The sequence below is a fragment of the Scleropages formosus genome, chromosome 16, assembly GCF_900964775.1.
Source record: "Scleropages formosus chromosome 16, fSclFor1.1, whole genome shotgun sequence".
Taxonomy (NCBI): Eukaryota; Metazoa; Chordata; class Actinopteri; order Osteoglossiformes; family Osteoglossidae; genus Scleropages; species Scleropages formosus.
Genome location: NC_041821.1, coordinates 14669850 through 14686784, shown reverse-complemented (window position 1 = coordinate 14686784; position 16935 = coordinate 14669850). Strand labels below are relative to the sequence as shown.

Sequence of the window (16935 nt, the reverse complement as noted above, 5' to 3'; positions counted from 1 at the left end):
TACGGGGTCACGGGGAACCGGAGCCTACCCGGCAACACAGGGCGTAAGGCCGGAGGGGGAGGGGACACACCCAGGACGGGACGCCAGTCCGCCACAAGGCACCCCAAGTGGGACTTGAACCCCAGACCCACCGGAGAGCAGGACTGCGGTCCAACCCACTGCGCCCATTTTTAAATAGTTTTTAAATAGTTTTTCTTTTTTTTTTTTTTTAAATCCCCTAAATTTTTGCCCACCCACCGTTCCCTCCAAACCCTTGCCGCCGCAATGAGTAACTACTATAAAAAATACTAGGGTGTACGTTCACGAGCTACTGCTCCGGGATGAGCTCCATCAGCAGTGTACAATGTTACATTGAATGTATTCAGTGCGCGAGCCTCGAAATGCTTTCTGTTCGCAGGCTGACAGCGAGTGACCCCGAAATGTTTGACTTTTTCTTTCCAGCCACTGGATGGCGCTCATGACTCTATTAAGTTCAGAGGTGAATTAACCTTACCGCTGTCAAGATGCGGATGGGGGGGGGGGCTAAAATTCATGAGCTAATTCCAGATTTACATCTTATGTGTCGTCATATATGTAGCTAACGCGCCGAAGACAAACACGAGAGGCGCTTTAAAGCTTCAGCTGTCACGCCGTGTCGCGTCAAACTGCAGCAGCGTAAGAACTTTTTAGGGGCTAGAAGAAGTGGCACTGGAGTTCCGCAAACGCGCCTCCCCCCCTCCCAGCCCAACGGTACTGTGCCGTGGCTGCGAGCAGTCAGCTGCGGCCGGAAGACGCGCTCTCACCCAGCCAGCTTTCAGCGACAAAGGAAGCGTCGCTCGGACCCCCGCGTCTTTAGCATCAGGTTACGAAGAGCGCTTCCGGGATGAGTACCGTTAATTTTAATACAACTCCTCGGATATACAGCTATAGTCCCGAGTAAGAGTCTGAGTCTGAGTCTGACCTCAAGGCACGCGGTTGACCCGTTCGTGGAAGTTCTCCCGAGTATAACGGAGCCATGTGGTGTAGGAAGAGAGGTGTGGACCGAGGGAGGAGAAGGGTGCGATCGGCTGCTGCCTGTACCGAGGTGTAAAAAAGACGCACCTTGGAGGATATGGACGTTGGGGTTACCGCGGCGGAAGTTACACTCGCGTCTGTCTTCTAGTCCGCGACAAACTCTCTCCACCGTCCCTGTGCGCGCCCGCGCGTGTGGGCAGCAGCAGCACTGCCTTTCGCAGAACTTCCACGAAGTTTGGAATCAACTTTTTTTTTCTTCTTTCTTTTTTTGGTCCAGTGTGAAACATGGGGGAGTCAACTTTAAATTTCGGCTGCCTGCACAGAGTGTGCACACTGGTCGTGTGTCTCTGCTTGCTTCACATTTCCTTTATTTTTATTTATTACCTGAGGAATCTAGATATAAGCGCTTCGTTTCTGCAGTTCCAGCAAGAGCAGCCGTCCGTCCCCGACCAAACGGAGCGGACTTCCAGCAGCAGCAGCAGAGGAGCTGCAGCAGCAGAGCTCGGAACCCCGGACCCCTCCGTCACGGTCACGCCGGCGCCAGTAGAAAAGCTCTCCGCTCTTAACAAAAGCGCTCCGCCGACTGACGCCAAACTGGACAGGTGTCCGGACCCGTCGCCCCTCCTGGGTAAGCACAGTCATCATCTATTATTATTATTATTATTATTATTATTATTTATTAACTATTAGGTACAAATATGAGTGACACATAGTTCTTATTAAACTTATATACTGCTTCTGTATTACGAACATCTCATAGAAAACATAGTGTGTGCATTACATTATGATAAAGGGAGAGTAAAATTGTATGAAACTGTATTATATACGATACAGAGGATGGGTACCGACAGTAAAACCTAATGTGATTGTTAGTTAGTGTTATCAAGCTTTTCAGGAGGAATGCAAAAATAGCTCCTGGCCCCAGATTCTGTCTTCCCATCTCTGTAGATTGTAAAGCAAGTTGGAGTCATTCACTTAACCATTCAGATATGTCAGAAATGTGTTTTTTTTTTAACACACGCTACCTGTGGAGTGTTAGTGAGATTTATTCTAAACTGTCAGATTTTTATGAAATTTGTTTCTAAATTTGTGAAACTGAATGCGTTATTGGTCACCCAGAGCAGGTTTTTTTTTGTTTTGTTCGTATCACCATATTGAAGTGCTAATAGCAGAAGCAGCGTTTTGGGTTTTTCGTCTATTATTGATTTATTTCACAAGTTCAGGTATAGTTTTGTGTACCGAGGTTACTTCCTCTTTACTGGAAGCTGGAGAACCCACACTTAACATTGCACCGCCAGGGTGATATCTTCACAACCCTGCGGTGTTGATGTCTCATGGCAAATCCTTGCACCATTTAGGTAAACAAAGACAGGCCCTTGGGTGGTGAGACAGGGCATTGCAGGGAAACAAGAAGTTGAGGCGACATTTAATTCAACTAGACTAGGAAACACGTCATCATTTTAGGCTCCCTGAGAGTTATTCACTTGGCAGCCTATCATTTGACCCCATAAAAGGTTAATGGCATGTTGGACTTTGGTGCTGTTGACCCAGCCCTTCTTATCATCTTCGTCAAGGTCAGCAGGAATGCTAGCTGGTCCTAATGTGGCCTTTTGGATGTGCCTCTCCAAAAACAACAAGGAAGTAATGTGGTTGCTTACCACACTAGCAGACTGCTTTCTACTTTTAAAAATACTGGTGGTTCTCAAAGCACAGTCCCTCTCTTTCCTTGAGAGACATTTCACTCTTACTGTACAACTACTTTTTTTCCAATTTACTTAATTATTTGGGTGGTCTTCCTACAGTGGGCCCTCTGAGGATTGAATTTTCACATCCAGTCAGCATGGATACCATCAGAGCAGAGAACCCCAACTTGCGGGAAGGGGGCCGCTACAAGCCCAAAGACTGCATTGCCCTGCAGAAGGTGGCCATCATCATCCCCTTCCGTAATCGCGATGAGCACCTCAAGTTCTGGCTTTACTACCTCCACCCCATCCTGCAACGCCAGCAGCTGGACTACGGCGTGTACGTCATCAACCAGGTAGGGACCTGGACTGATGGTTTGTTGATTGTGAGTTTAAATCCCTCAGGTCTTACATGCTTTCAGCTGATTAACAGGTATTGCATTTTCATGATTTCACATGGAGCAATGACAACGCAAGCGCAGAGCTGTGTTAGCAGTATTTGCACGAACAGCCGAGGCGGGTAGGTGAAGAGGCGCAGTGTGACTTGAGAGTGTCTGTCATGGAGGGGAACACAGTCCAGGTGGGGTTTGTTGGAGTGGGTCCTAATTTTCATCCAGGTTGTAGTCCGAATTGCGTGGTAGTGGTTCGGGAAGTGAGAGTCAAGATCTGCAAGGTTCTTATCCGAAATGCAAGGGGCTTGATGCGAATGTCATGGTCCGAAGAGCAACAGCCTTAATCCAGAAATCAAGGAGTGATGAACAACAAGCAAAGTGAGAGGAAGGGAGTGTGGTCTCGCAGAGATTCCCCTAGTGGTTGTGATCAGAGATCCTGTTTTTTTATATATAGAATTTTTTTTTTAAATGTGGCACCAGTGTGTGTAATGAGCTTATGAGGGGGAGAGAAATCTGCGCTGCACTACCTGGCCAGGCTATTGCCCTGAGATCATGACATTCATACAGTATTTGTTGATTTAAAACATCAAGTTTTCAGTAGCGAGGGGGCGTGTGATGCAGCGGGTCTGGGGTTTGAGTCCTGCTTGGGGTGCCTTGCGACAGACTGGCATCCTGTCCTGGGTGTGTCCCCACCTCTCCAGTCTTGCGCCCTGTGTTGCCGGGTTAGGCTCCGGTTTGCTGTGACCCCACTCGGGACAAGCGGTTTCAGCCAGTGCGCGCGCTTGTGTGTGTGTGTGTGTGTGTGTGTGTGTGTGTGTGTGTGTGTGTGTGTGTGTGTGTGTGTGTGTGGGGGAGGGGAATGAAATTTGTTTGGAAAATCCAGAAAACACCGTAGACTGCCCCCCTCCCCACCTGTCCATCCACATGCCCTTAAGTGGATTTTACAGATAGCTACTGGCAGAAGGGAAATGTGGGCCAGTTAAACAAGACATTTTAGAAAATGGAATGGTGTAGAAAATCCAGTAAAAAATATACTTAAATGTTCTGATTTTAGAATCAGAAACCGATTTATTTCGCCAAGTATACACACACATATAAGGAATTTGAATTCGGCTCCCAATGGCTTATAGTGTAGAGTAAACCAAAAAATAAAACACAACATACATATACACACATACATACAGGGATTAATTTTGGGGGGAGAAATAAATAACGAGGGAGGGAATAAGTAAGAGGGAGAAAGTATTGCACAGATTAACAGCAATCAGCTGTTCATAAACATGAGTGTGGGGAAAGAAACTGTTTTTCTATCTGGTTGTTTTGACGCACAGTGATCTGAAGCACCCGCTGGATGGGAAAAGTTTTAAAAAGCTGTGGCCCGGATGAGAGGGGTCTGTCACGATTTTCCCTGCCCGTCTCCTGATTCCGGAGCAGTACAAGTCCTGGAGACAGGGCCGTACGGAGCCAATGACCTTTTCTGCAGACCTGGCTATACGGTGCAGCCTGTTCTTTTCTTGTGTGGTTGCTGATCCAAACCAGACTGTGATGGAGGGGCTGAGTACAGACTCAAGGACTGCTGTGTAGAACTGGATCAGCAGCTTCTCTGGCAGGTTGAGTTTTCTCAGCTGGGCCTCTGCTGAGCAAAAAGGCCTCCGCCGGGCCTTTTTGTGATGGACACCGTGTTGGCTTTCCACTTTAGGTCCCAGGAAATTGTAATTCCTAGGAACTTAAAGGTATCCACCACTGATATGGCATTATTAAAAATAAAGAGGGGGCAGTATTGGGGGGGGGGGGGGGGGTTCCTCCTGAAATGCACTGTCATCTCCACTGCACCAAACGACCAGCTGTTCCACCTCCCGTCTCTATGCACACTCGGCACCATTTCCGATGAGTCTTACTGGAGTTGTGTCGTCTGCATAGTTGAGGAGCTTGACAGAGGAGTCCCTTGAAGTGCAATCACTGGTGTAGAGGGAGAAGAGCAGTGAGGAGACACACACATCCCTGGGGACCACCAGTGCTGATTGTGCAGGAGTTGGATGTGAATTTCCCCAATTTCACCTGCTGCCTCCTGTTTTTCAGGAAGTTAGTGATCCACTCACAGGTGGAGGCAGGCACAGTGAGCTGAGCAAATTTACCATGGAGGAGTCCTGGGATGATGCTGTTAAATACGGAGCTGAAATCTACAGACAGGATCCTTGCATACGTTCCTGGATTTTCCAGGTGCTGCAGGATATAGTGGAGACCCATGTTGACTGCGTCATCCACTGACCTGTTCGCTCGATACGCGAATCGAAAGGGATCTATTAGGGGACCTGGGATGTCCTTTTAGATTGGCCAGGACCAGACTTTCCAAGGTCTTCATGACCACAGATGTCAAAGTAAGCATTTTCACAAATATGCAGCACACATGTTTGTAAGATAAGGTGCAAGTGTAGAAAAATCCAGAAAATATCGGGGAAAAAAATTAAATATTTATGTCAGAGTTGGGTTTGTTAAAGTATCGTTAATGAATTGAGAGCTGGGTTGCAGTGTGAAGCAGCACACATTGTGGCTCCCTGTGAGAAGGTCTAAGAAACCGTTGAGTGTATGTTTCTCCTTTCCTGGAGCTCACCAAGTAGTGAAACAGAATAAATGATCACTGGCTCACTGCTGTAGATAAAATGGAACCAACTGCTTATTCCTGGAATCTATCTTAAAGGCAGTGATATGAGACAGCACTCCCTCGAATTTAGGCAGAAGCCAGTGTCTGTTGTGGAATAGATAGCATTTCACATGGCCACGTGTACAAGCTCATGCTCTCCGTGCCTGTGGTAATACCCCTTTGTAGCTTCACCTTAAAAGTTGTGCAATAGTACATTTTATGGACTGTGTAATTTCCAAAGGGGGGAATGCAGCCATCCAGCTGAGCTGAGTCTCAAACTCAGGGTGAACTATATACTCAGTTTTCTGAGCTTAGTAAAGTAGAAATTACTTTCAGTTGGTGCTCCCGAGATACCATATGGCACCTATTGTTCTCATTTATCCATAGCTGCCATATATAGTTTGGGTCCTACCCCTATTTTCTCATCGCCGTTGATGGTGCACCACTCAATTACTTGATAGAGAAAAAGCTAAAGCTGTTGAATTTCTAATTTTTCCATTAGGCCACCTCTTACTGGAGACTGCTTTCCGGAAAGATGGCACTGCACCAAGTGGCTGTCGCGTTCGACTGAATTTCCTGTCGGCATTAATGAAGTTTAATTCTCATTCATTCGTATATTACTCTACTTGTATGAGTTACTTAGCCCCCGAATGTTCCCCATGATGGTCGGTCCTTTTGTTTTATCTGAAATACTTTAGTTTTCAGCCTCACTTCCTTCAAGTCACAGCGGAGAGATGTTTTATTAAACTTGTGCCAAAACTGGAAAAGAAAGGCCTGTGTTTTCAAGGGAAGACACCCTGGTTCAGTTGAGATAGAGTTCAGTGCATAGTGGTTTTCCTGTTTGAATGACAGTGCGTGAGCAGTAATAAGGGATTGTTGGACAAAGTACTAAGTTGTTTTTTTTTTTTAAATTAGCATCTTCTGGATTTTTGAGTGATGGAATAAGTGTCCAGTTTATAGCTTAAACCGGCAGATTCTTGCTGGTTATTGTTTTTAGAAGAGGTTGAAAAGTGGTAGCAGTACGAAAACAAGGCAGAAGCGTTGGAGCAAAGATTGTTTTAGCAGTATTGTTTTGTTAATGTATTTGTATCGTTGTAGCCCACGTGTTCCTCTTTCAAATGGGAAGATAGTAACTTATTCAAAATGTACCTTACTCAAGGAATGGCAGCCTGTTTGTAGTATTTGTTGCGCATTGCTGTTTCCTCTTGCACAGATTGGTGAAAAATTGTTGTTCAGTCTGGGCATCAGCTGATATTCCCAGTATCCCTTAAATATGTGCTAAAGAAAAAAGAAGAATCCAAGTCCAGACTCTTCTATTAAACATGGCATAGAGGCATGACCTGAGAGCTTTACAGACATACGTGTGTCCCTGTTCTTCAAGATCTGGATGCATTATTTAAATATATTAATTTTCCTGCTCTCAGGCAAACTTTAGAGCATGTATTAAGATGTCAAATATTTGTGTTTACACAGGCCTCTGTTATGATTTCCTGGCAAAGTCCATTGACGTGACTCTTTCTGATAAAACAATTATTTCCTGAGATTTAGCATACAGTCATGTGCTTTGCTGTGATATTTTTTTTTTTTTTTTCCTCCTTCCCCCAAATTGCCTGAGATTCAGCACATGCTTGTTTTAATGTGAAAGAGTCAGCTCAAATATTAGAGGACATGTGCTCTATTGTGGGGTAAAATTTAACAGAAGCCTTTTCACAGCTCATGTTTGCGTTTTGGAATGGCTGACCTTTCTAGTCAGACTAGTTCTTTGTCAAATACAGAGCAGTAGGTTGTCGTGTGGTTAAGGATAAACAACTTCAACCTAAGAGATGAGTGTGGTTTTAAACTAAACCTCTCCAGAGAAATGTGCTGCTTATTAAAAGGGTAAAATTGGGTGAAAACATCCCAGTGAGTAAAAAATTTGTACGGATTTATTTTGCAGCACCTCAAGAGCAGTAGGTAAGTTTTGATGAATGTACAGCGGTGAGCAGTAGAGAGCTTTGAAAATAACCACCGCCCTCTTTGCCCGTACAGGACGAAGAGGAAACGTTCAACCGGGCCAAACTCCTGAACATCGGCTACATGGAAGCGTTGAAAGAATACGACTACGAATGCTTTGTCTTCAGCGATGTGGACCTCATTCCTATGGATGATCGCAACACCTACAAGTGCTACAGCCAGCCGCGGCACCTCGCCGTGTCCATGGACAAGTTTGGCTTCAAGTACGTAACCCTTCGCCCTCCGTCTATACAGCTCGTGTGGCCATCGAGACACACCGCTCTGCATATTGTGCATTGAGGTGATGAGCCTCAGTGAAAATGCTAGTCCAGTGTGTCTATTACTTTGGGCTGGAATTCAGTTGCGTTTTCACTGCTTCAGGCTTCAGCACATCTGTGCAACCAAGTGTTGGAATCATAACTCTACACTTAGTGACAGCGCAGGTGAACTTCTCAAGGCATCCTTTAGTTTCCTTTGAGAACAGTTTTTTCCAGGGCTATTTTCATCTCCGTATAATGTTAAGTTTTGCTTAGAGACAGGAAAATGAGGCTTGTATTCTTCCCAGAACTCAACAGATACACTGGTTGTGGATGAACGATGTTACTCCTGTGAACAAGAGACTTTAGTGTAAAGGTGTCACTGCAACAGGTTGACTCATCTTGCATTGTTGCTCAGGCAGGCACAACTAGTTTTACAGCTTTTGCGTCACGTGTTTCCGATTGTTGCAGGACTAGGTCGTGATGTCTTTACACGGGCAGAATAAAATGCTGTATCGTCCTGTTCTGTGCAAATGGTGCTATTCTGCATTCTGAAGGCGTTAAACTCCCTTTATCCTCACTGTTCCTTATTTATAGACTCTTGGTCTAGATTATGTTCAGCACTATGAAGGTTCTGTTGAGGTGAGACAAGCAGGGAAAGCACTTAGCCTTAAATGGCATGGCACTGGAAGGTCTCTTACTGAGGATGGTTAATGATCCATTTCCTGCTTTTGATGCCTGGAGTGCTAGTGAAGCCCAGTCTGGATGGTGTGGAGCCATTTTCACAGAGCCTCACTTGTATGCACTGCACACGCAGCAAGGGATCTCGTGTTCTTGCCCTCAGCAGCAGAATCATTGAGCAGTTTCAATCGTCAAAACTGAGAAAGCTTGATCACCCCCATCACGATACAGTAGGAGACGAGGGATCGTACGTGACACGGGGGAGCGCTGTCACGTGCCCCTACAGCCAGCCTCAACAGTGTTTGTTCTCAACGAAGCAGTTGACACCATTTGGATTCACAGCAGTTAAATTAACAAATCATTTGAATAAAATGAATTTATGACAGATTCATTCATAGGCCCACTTTGGACTTAGCGGGTAACTTCACCTGGTTTCTCTTACTAAAATGGGCTTCCATTAAGATGAAAGCTTCAGATGAGCAGTGAAGTTGTAGGACAGAGCACAAACCTTTAGTGCCTCTTGCATAAGGCATGATGGCCCAACCCTGGTGTAGAACCGAAAAGTTTTCTTAACAAAAAGCGCTTTGGCGCCTTGGCCTCACATCTGGTAAGGGAGGGCCAAGCCATGACCAGCATGCTTGCAATGTGGACTGGAATGTTCAGGGACTAGGAGCTCGTTTCACTCAAGTCTTGTCCGACGAGGTTAATTCGTTTTGTGTAATCGCCCCAGTCTGTGTGTTCGCTTTATGAGCACATCAAACTGACTTTATCTCTCTTGGAAAAAATATGAATGAATGAGCGAGCTTTTATTGCCAAATATGTTTACACATACAAGGAATTCGTCTTGGTGACAGAAACTTCCACAGCACAGACAGAATGACAGTGACAAGACACAGATAATAAAAGTAGAGTGGGCTGATAAAGGTTAAAAGAAATAAATAAATAAATGGAGTACACAATATACAAAATAGACACTAGACATTATGTGTTTGTACAGGTATGTTATATACAATGCAAGGGAAAGTAAATAAGAGATATGATGTGGGGGAAAAAAAATATAAATAGCATTGTTTATTGCACCAGTTTACTCCCTAGGGGGCATTTAGCTGTTCATGAGGTAGATGGCCTGAGGAAAGAAACTTATCCTGTGCCTGGCTGTCCTGGTGCTCAGTGCTCTGTGGCGCTGGCCAGACGACAAGAGTTCAAAGAGGAAGTGGCATGGGTGCGGAGGGTCTAGGACGATTTTACCAGCCCTTTTTCTCACTCTGGACGAGTACAGATCTTGGGGGGGGGGGGGGGGGGGCTGTGCGCCGATGATTCCTCCAGCCGTCCGGACTATCCACTGTAATCTTCTGAGGTCTGATATTCGGGTCTTTATGAGAAATGTCACCGAAAAGTAATAATAAAAAACGGGTGTTTTTTTAATGTAGGACAATAGTGCTTTAATTGTCCTTTTAAGATGAATTTTGCACTTTTGCATTTTGGAAACAAGACCTTGTGGCAGATTCAGACCTACATGGCTCATGTACTCACTTCCAGCTAAGAAACACATCCTCAAAATATGACGATCCAGTGTTGTACCGACACTACATAGCCATTAGCCGAGCGCTCAGGATTCAGTTTTGGCTGTACCAATTCAGAAATAACTCCCCTAAATTTGGAATTTTGGTGTGTGTGTGTGTGTGTGAGTGAGAGAGAGAAAGAGAGACATAGCAGGCAGTTTTGCAGTGCACTTAGACAAAACTTGGTCAGAACGCAACTGTCCCACCACCATCTCTCCCAAGGGCCGCTCACCTATTGAAAAATAATTATTTCTGTCTTACCATTTAATGTCACACTTGCATTCGTTATCAATAACTGCTTCTCCAGTACAGTTTGGTGGTGGACCAGAGTCTACCCCGCAGACAAAGGGTGTGAGACATGGTACACTGGACAGAGACCTTTGGTAATTTGGCTCAGGGATGTTTATGATGCAAAGAAATAAAAGTTCCCAAGGATGCTTTTTGTGTCACTCTCCACACAGCACACAGACCCTATGTTGTGAGAGGCGCCATGAAGCATTACTAACAAATATTTAACGCTACATTTTCATTCGATTCTGATCTTAAAGCTTTGTTCATGCTAGCGTGAAGGTATTTATGGTACTGAAGTGCTTATGTGTTCGTTTAGCATGGCTGTGCCTATAATAACAATGATGATGATGATAACGAATCTGAATTTCGAGCGGTGTCGTGCCGGGTCCTACAACTTTTCCAGGGTTATGTGAGACGGGTGTACATTACAGTGCTGTGTTTCCCTCCGTGCTCATCTTCGTGTCTTTCATCAGACTGCCCTACGTCCAGTACTTTGGAGGAGTCTCGGCTCTCAGCAAGGAGCAGTACCTGAAAATTAATGGCTTCCCCAACAACTACTGGGGCTGGGGAGGTGAGGATGATGACATCTACAACAGGTACCAAAAATATGAAGTAACTATATTCTTATTTACATTTATTTACATAAGTTGAATGGTACGTGCTAAATTGCAGTATTTATAGCTTCTGTAAAACTGATAATTTTGCTCGTGTTTCTAACTGTTGCTCTTCGCTGAAGCTTCATCCATTCCACGTGTTTTATGTGAAGTGCAGAGTAGTGTTTCCTCAGCTTTAGATCTTCCCCATTGGAACTCCTAACAGTATACAGGTGGTCCCCGATTTACGATGGTTAGAGTTGCGCCTTTTTTTTTTTTTTTTTTTTGACTTTACGATGGTGAGCTCGCAATAGAGATTCAGTGGAAACCGTACTTCGAATTTTGATTTTTATTTATTTCCCCCCCCCCCCCCCCCGGGTTAGCGATATGCGGCACAATACTCTTTTAATGCTGGGCAGGGACAGCAACCCACATCTCCCAGTCTGTCACACAGAAGTGTGTATTGGGTGTGTAAACATAGATTTAAGGGCATGGATTTCTAAAGCGAAGGTTACAAAGTCATGTCCCATGATGGCCCATGCTGCAGTACCTTTGAGCAGTATGCATAGCCATGGAGTATTGAGGAAATCTGACTATAAGTGGCTAAATAGTGTAATTGTGAACAAGTTTTTCTCTAAAAATGTCTGGCACAGCCTGTCTCTTTCTGGGCTGCACTGTGTATGGCTCTGTGTAATTTAGGAAACTTCTTTTTTTTTTTTTTTTTTTTTTTTTTTTTTTTTTTTTTTTTAATAACTCCCTAAGACAGGTTTTTGAACTTTCTAAGATGCCTTTGTAATACCTAAGTAACACATGACATCAAAATAACAGGTCAGGGGAGCATCTGAGACCTGCTGCAGGCCTTTCTCGCTCACTTTTTCAGTGAGCCCATAGAGAATGAAGCATGGCGTTAACACTAGGGCTCAACTTTTTTTTGTTGTTGTTGTTGTCCGTGGGACAGGAATTTTTGTGATGTTAGCTGTCGCGTGAAACTTTACAGTGTCCAATTTCAGAACATATTGGAAAGACCAAAATAAGTAGATGTCTAGGTTTAATTTGTCCCTGTGAGACAGTCTATGAAAGGAAGTACACTTAAAAAAGGCTACAGCATTAAAAAAGGTGCCAAGAAAATGGCAAGATATAGGGGCTTTTGACAAATTTGGACTATTTAGCAAGAAATGATCTTGAGAAAGAAAATGCTGATGATGCACTAAGTGACATCACATGGTTTCTTCATTATTATGTCATCTTTCTGCATCAGTCCAGTTTCCATCTGCTTTTTCCAGTGAGGGTGGGGGTCTTTTTTAATCAGATTTTTAGACATTGTTCCTTAATTTGTCGACTTGTCGGTCCTACGCTTCCACTTGTCTGACTAGGAGACTGTTAGTAATTTACCTGCCCCAGACAACTGGGCAACCATTGATGTCAAGCCCTGAACGTGTACAAAAAAGGATCCCTAATTTTTAAGTTAACTTTCCATGTGACAAACCACCCCCCCCACCAACCAACTCCCCTGCCGGGATGCCCTCGTAAAGTGTGTGCACTGTTCCAACAGGGTAGCTTCAAGGGGAATGTCGATCTCCCGGCCAGACAGTGAAGTGGGAAAATGCCGAATGATCCGCCATCAAAGGGATGAGAAGAACGAAGCCAATCCTCAGAGGTGACCTGACACTTTTCTAGGGGTGGGCAGGTGTAGTGCTCTGTTAACTGGTCAGTGGCTGAAGGCCAAATAGTGTAAAATGCTTTTTACCCTCTCCATTGTTCTAAACACCAAAAGGGAAAGGAACTTTCTTTTTAAATGTACAAATGTACGCTTACACATGGAAATACTTGTACCAGCCAGTGCTTTCCCTAAGAATTTTTTACAGATTGAATTATAGCGTTATCTCCTCCATGCATTGAGTCCTTAAACAGACAAATAAGCTCACTTGTGTTCCAGTGTAACTGAAAACTTTTGTAAAACTTTGCTCCTGAAGCAACGTTAGTAATGGTGATACCTTACAAAACATGACGATGGGGCGATTAGTCCAATAAGGAGAATGTTCTTCATAATTCTTTAAGTGTGTATTTTTGGGTGAACTTTCTGTGGACTTGTGTTCATTCAGGAATGGGCTAGTGTTTTTTATGTTTTTTTTTTTTAAGAACTAATGGGAATGTCTTGTATTCCAGTCAGTTTCTAAAATATAGATTTTTAGGAACAAGTCTGGTTTGGGTGCTGGGGAAGGGTATATTTAAATTCCTAGAAAAAAAAAATGTGAGGCTTGATAAGGTATTTTCTACCAATTATATCCCCATAGTCATTTCTTAGTGTCCTTTAGTGTCACCTGATTAACTCTTGTGTTGTTTCCGGTGTCACAGGTTTGACCGACTTGCCCACACCAGAGAAACGATGAACACGGATGGCATCAACAGCTTGGTGTACAAAGTCATCCGAATTGAGAAGGACAAGCTATATACAAAAATTACTGTGGATGTGGGCAAGCCTTCTAGGTAACTTTGACTTGATCAGGGGGATTTTGTTTGTTTTATGCAGTAGCCAAAATGTGCCTTGATATGGTGTGAATGTGTGTTGGACTTTTTCATAATCCTGAAATGAAAGAGTTGAGGACAGATCTGTAAACCTCAGAGATCTCATTGTGAGATGTTTGCACTTCCGACTGTGAATTGTATGTCGTTTTTGATCTTGTTTTGTTTAGGGGTATTTTGAGGATAACTTTAGAATTATCTTGGAACCGTTTACAGCAGTACTGCAGTAAATGCAAGGATTATCGAAAAATACACGTTTATATATTATATTTCTGGGAAATTAAATTCTGAGCCTTCCGTCAAATTGGAATTCTTTCACCAATGCTTTGGTTTCATTTGGTCAACTTCTCATGTATGACTTTTCCATCATATTTTCTGTATTACTCAGTGGTATCACTGTAAGGTATTTATTTGTTGGCATTGTAGTTTTGATGTTCCATTTCTTCAGATGCAGGAAAACTAAGTGTTGTGAAAACTTGTCGTATCTCACTGATAAAGGTGAAGATAATGATAACCCAAAAGAATACAGCAGGACAGTTTTCAAGACAAAGGAAATAAGCAGGACCTGATTCTCAGTACTCCCACTGGTTTTATATTAATTGATGTAACTGCAGAGCCTAGTTGAGGCACATGAGGAAACTGGTCTGCGTAGTGGTGTATAATTTGTGCTCCGAACAACTTATGTTGATGAGAGATTGGTGGGTTAAAACAGACGCTCCAAATTTCTCTGACAGCTGTATCCGGCTTGCACATTTTGTCAGACTTCCTGCATAATGACTTTCCTGCAAAATATTTTTACGACGAACTTCAGTACAGTTCAGGTTTTCGGAAGGTTTTTGGTCGAAGTTTTTGAGCTGCGGTCCACTTCCTGTAACCTATAATGAGGGACCTGTCCGCATACCAACCATGGTAATTCCCCCACGGTGCGGTAAATGATGTTGAGCCATTCATTCATTCACAGTGGAGCCAAATATTTGGTATCGGTGCCTTTTGTTTCATTGTTTTCTGCACCTGTAACGAAACTGCTTTGATCTATATCACTGTTTAGTAACTGTATTGTGTAATTGTTACAAGGTGATGGGGCATTCAAGCAACTTTTTTTTGGGGGGGGGGTTAAGAAAGCATACCAAAATATGATTCATGTGTAGAAAGTTGTTTTACATTTTGTTTTATGGAGGTCATTACATATATAGAATACATTTTTTAAACTGTATGCACACTTGGATTTGAATAAAAATATTCTTACTTTTGTTGCCAATGCTTTAAAAGAAAAGTATTGAAGTGGTTTATTTATATAATCCAGCTGAATTACAACCATCTCTTTATTTCTTCTGGTATTTTGCTAATGTCCCTTTTGAGAGAGTTAACTATAATCGTTGGAGTTGAACACCATCTGTTTGAATGATGTAATAGAAATTTTCATACCGGAAGTTTCAAGTTGCATGACTCAGGTTAGCAGATTTTTTTTTTTAACTTGTGGATTTCCTCTAACGTTTTCATGCAAATCTCCTACTGGGGATAAACATGAAGACAGAAATGTAAAGGTTTAAATTCACCTAATTAACGAAAGATTTACCTAATTAACAGAAGTCTGCCACCTACATGTTTTACACACTCAATGATATTTAATGGACATTATTCTGTGTGGTGGTTGTTCGTGTTAGCCATGGTATCTGTGCTCGCAGCAGTAGCTATTCAACTTGGGTTGTTACACTTTAATGGTTAGTTTTCAGGACCTCTGTAGTCTGACCCTGTAGACCTTTCCTAACTCATTTTTAGTCATAACTAGGCCTTCTGACCAGACTGAAACCTAACATAAAGCAGAACCACAACTTCATTCTCAGTTTCAGAAGCCTGCAACGTTGCAATGTTTTAGGGTTGCTTAGAATATGTGTCGCTACAAGTGCTGGAACACAAGGTCTCCTGGGAAGAGTTTCGTAGAGGAAAGAGTTAGCTAGGTAAAGAACGTGGTTGTCTAAGATACGCTTTTCTCCTGGGAGAGGAAAAAAAGATTCTCCATCATCCCTATACTGTCTAAGAAGAGGGACACAGGAGCACATCCTTAGGTGATCAGGGTTAAAGTGGGATGGACAGGCTTTGCAGGAAAGTCACCGTATAGGGCCGACCCTGTGCTGGGTACCAGAGTCAATGAGAGTGGGCACACTATAAAAGCTGGTAGTGAGGCTGCAGAGGGGGCATCTAGATGACTAGGGATCAGGAGAGGTGATTTTAGGTTTAAGGTAGTGCGACCCGGACGCACACCGGGCTTCGATCAACCCTGCTTGGGTCACCAGGCTGAGGGGGTTTGTTGACCCAAGATTAGATCAACAATGACGTGCGCAGGTGTGTTGCAAGATGTGTGCAGTAAATGTGCATCATGATGAGGAAAAGTACATCAGTGATGTAATTGCTGACAGATTTAAGAGCGAAAAGTACTTTGGGGGGCAATGCGATAGAACCCAGATATAGAAAATCAAGGCTGAAACAAGACACAAGTTCAATCTGTTGAGAGAGGGGTGTATTTCCAGTACCTTTTTTCATATGACAAATTATGCTCTTTAGATCTTTAGTGAATTGTATGGTAACATTTTTATAGGTCATTAATTTTATTTTTTTATTTCTTCCTGGTGGCCTTTAAATATTCTGAATGACTCAGCCTGTAAAGCAGGGTGACACTGGGGCATCAATATTTTTATTTTATTCAGGTAAGACCACAGGAGGCAGTTTTTATTGTCTTTATAGGAGCAGAAAATTTGGAAATATTCTAAGTCACCAATCAGGCTTGTAGGCCGCAATTAAAAACCTTTGCATACGTTCAAGTAATTTTGAAAAAATGGTATATAATAGAATTCAATAGTCTATTGAGGTCAGATCTTTAAAACATAATCAGTACCTAATTTAAATGCTTTCCAGGTTTCAAGTTAGTAATGTGACTGTTTAACATTGTCAGGACTAAATGTACTCTAACCACAATATACAAACGCCGTCAGTTTACACAATACACCTAGCTGCCACGGGGTAATATGGATGAATTTCCTCTTTCTTTCTTGGGCCGGGCTTACAAATATTTATTAATTTATCAGACATTTTTCTACAAAGCAGCTTACCATGTGAGGTTTGTATGCTAACCTACTTACAGTTATTTGTCAATTTATACGGCTCAGTAATTTCTCCTGGAAAGATCAGAGCAGGTATCTTGCTTCAGGGTACAACAGCACGGTTAACCAAACATGGAAGTTTCAGTTGCAAGACATGGCACTTCCATAAGGCATTATGACGCCTTCTGACCCCAACACCTGGAGCGGGATGTTGTACACCAAGCCCTCAT

General features: G+C 43.2%; 1 protein-coding gene across 1 annotated transcript; it reads left to right on the top strand.

The window, feature by feature from the left end:
- The first annotated feature begins 513 nt into the window (after window positions 1-513).
- Window positions 514-14820, top strand: LOC108925916 (beta-1,4-galactosyltransferase 1-like). The gene is made up of 6 exons (XM_029259116.1): window positions 514-1621; window positions 2796-3031; window positions 7737-7924; window positions 10965-11087; window positions 12637-12741; window positions 13440-14820. The coding sequence occupies exons 1-6, from the start codon at window positions 1279-1281 to the stop codon at window positions 13573-13575; spliced, it is 1131 nt and encodes a 376-aa protein (XP_029114949.1). The 5' UTR covers window positions 514-1278; the 3' UTR covers window positions 13576-14820.
- Window positions 14821-16935: the final 2115 nt, after the last annotated feature.

Bases quoted from the DNA above. Each gene is read 5' to 3' on its own strand.
- LOC108925916 (XM_029259116.1), top strand. From the start codon at position 1,279: ATGGGGGAGTCAACTTTAAATTTCGGCTGCCTGCACAGAGTGTGCACA. The intron at 1,622-2,795 runs GTAAGCACAGTC...GTCTTCCTACAG, and splicing joins GGACCCGTCGCCCCTCCTGG to TGGGCCCTCTGAGGATTGAA. The intron at 12,742-13,439 runs GTGACCTGACAC...CCGGTGTCACAG, and splicing joins AACGAAGCCAATCCTCAGAG to GTTTGACCGACTTGCCCACA.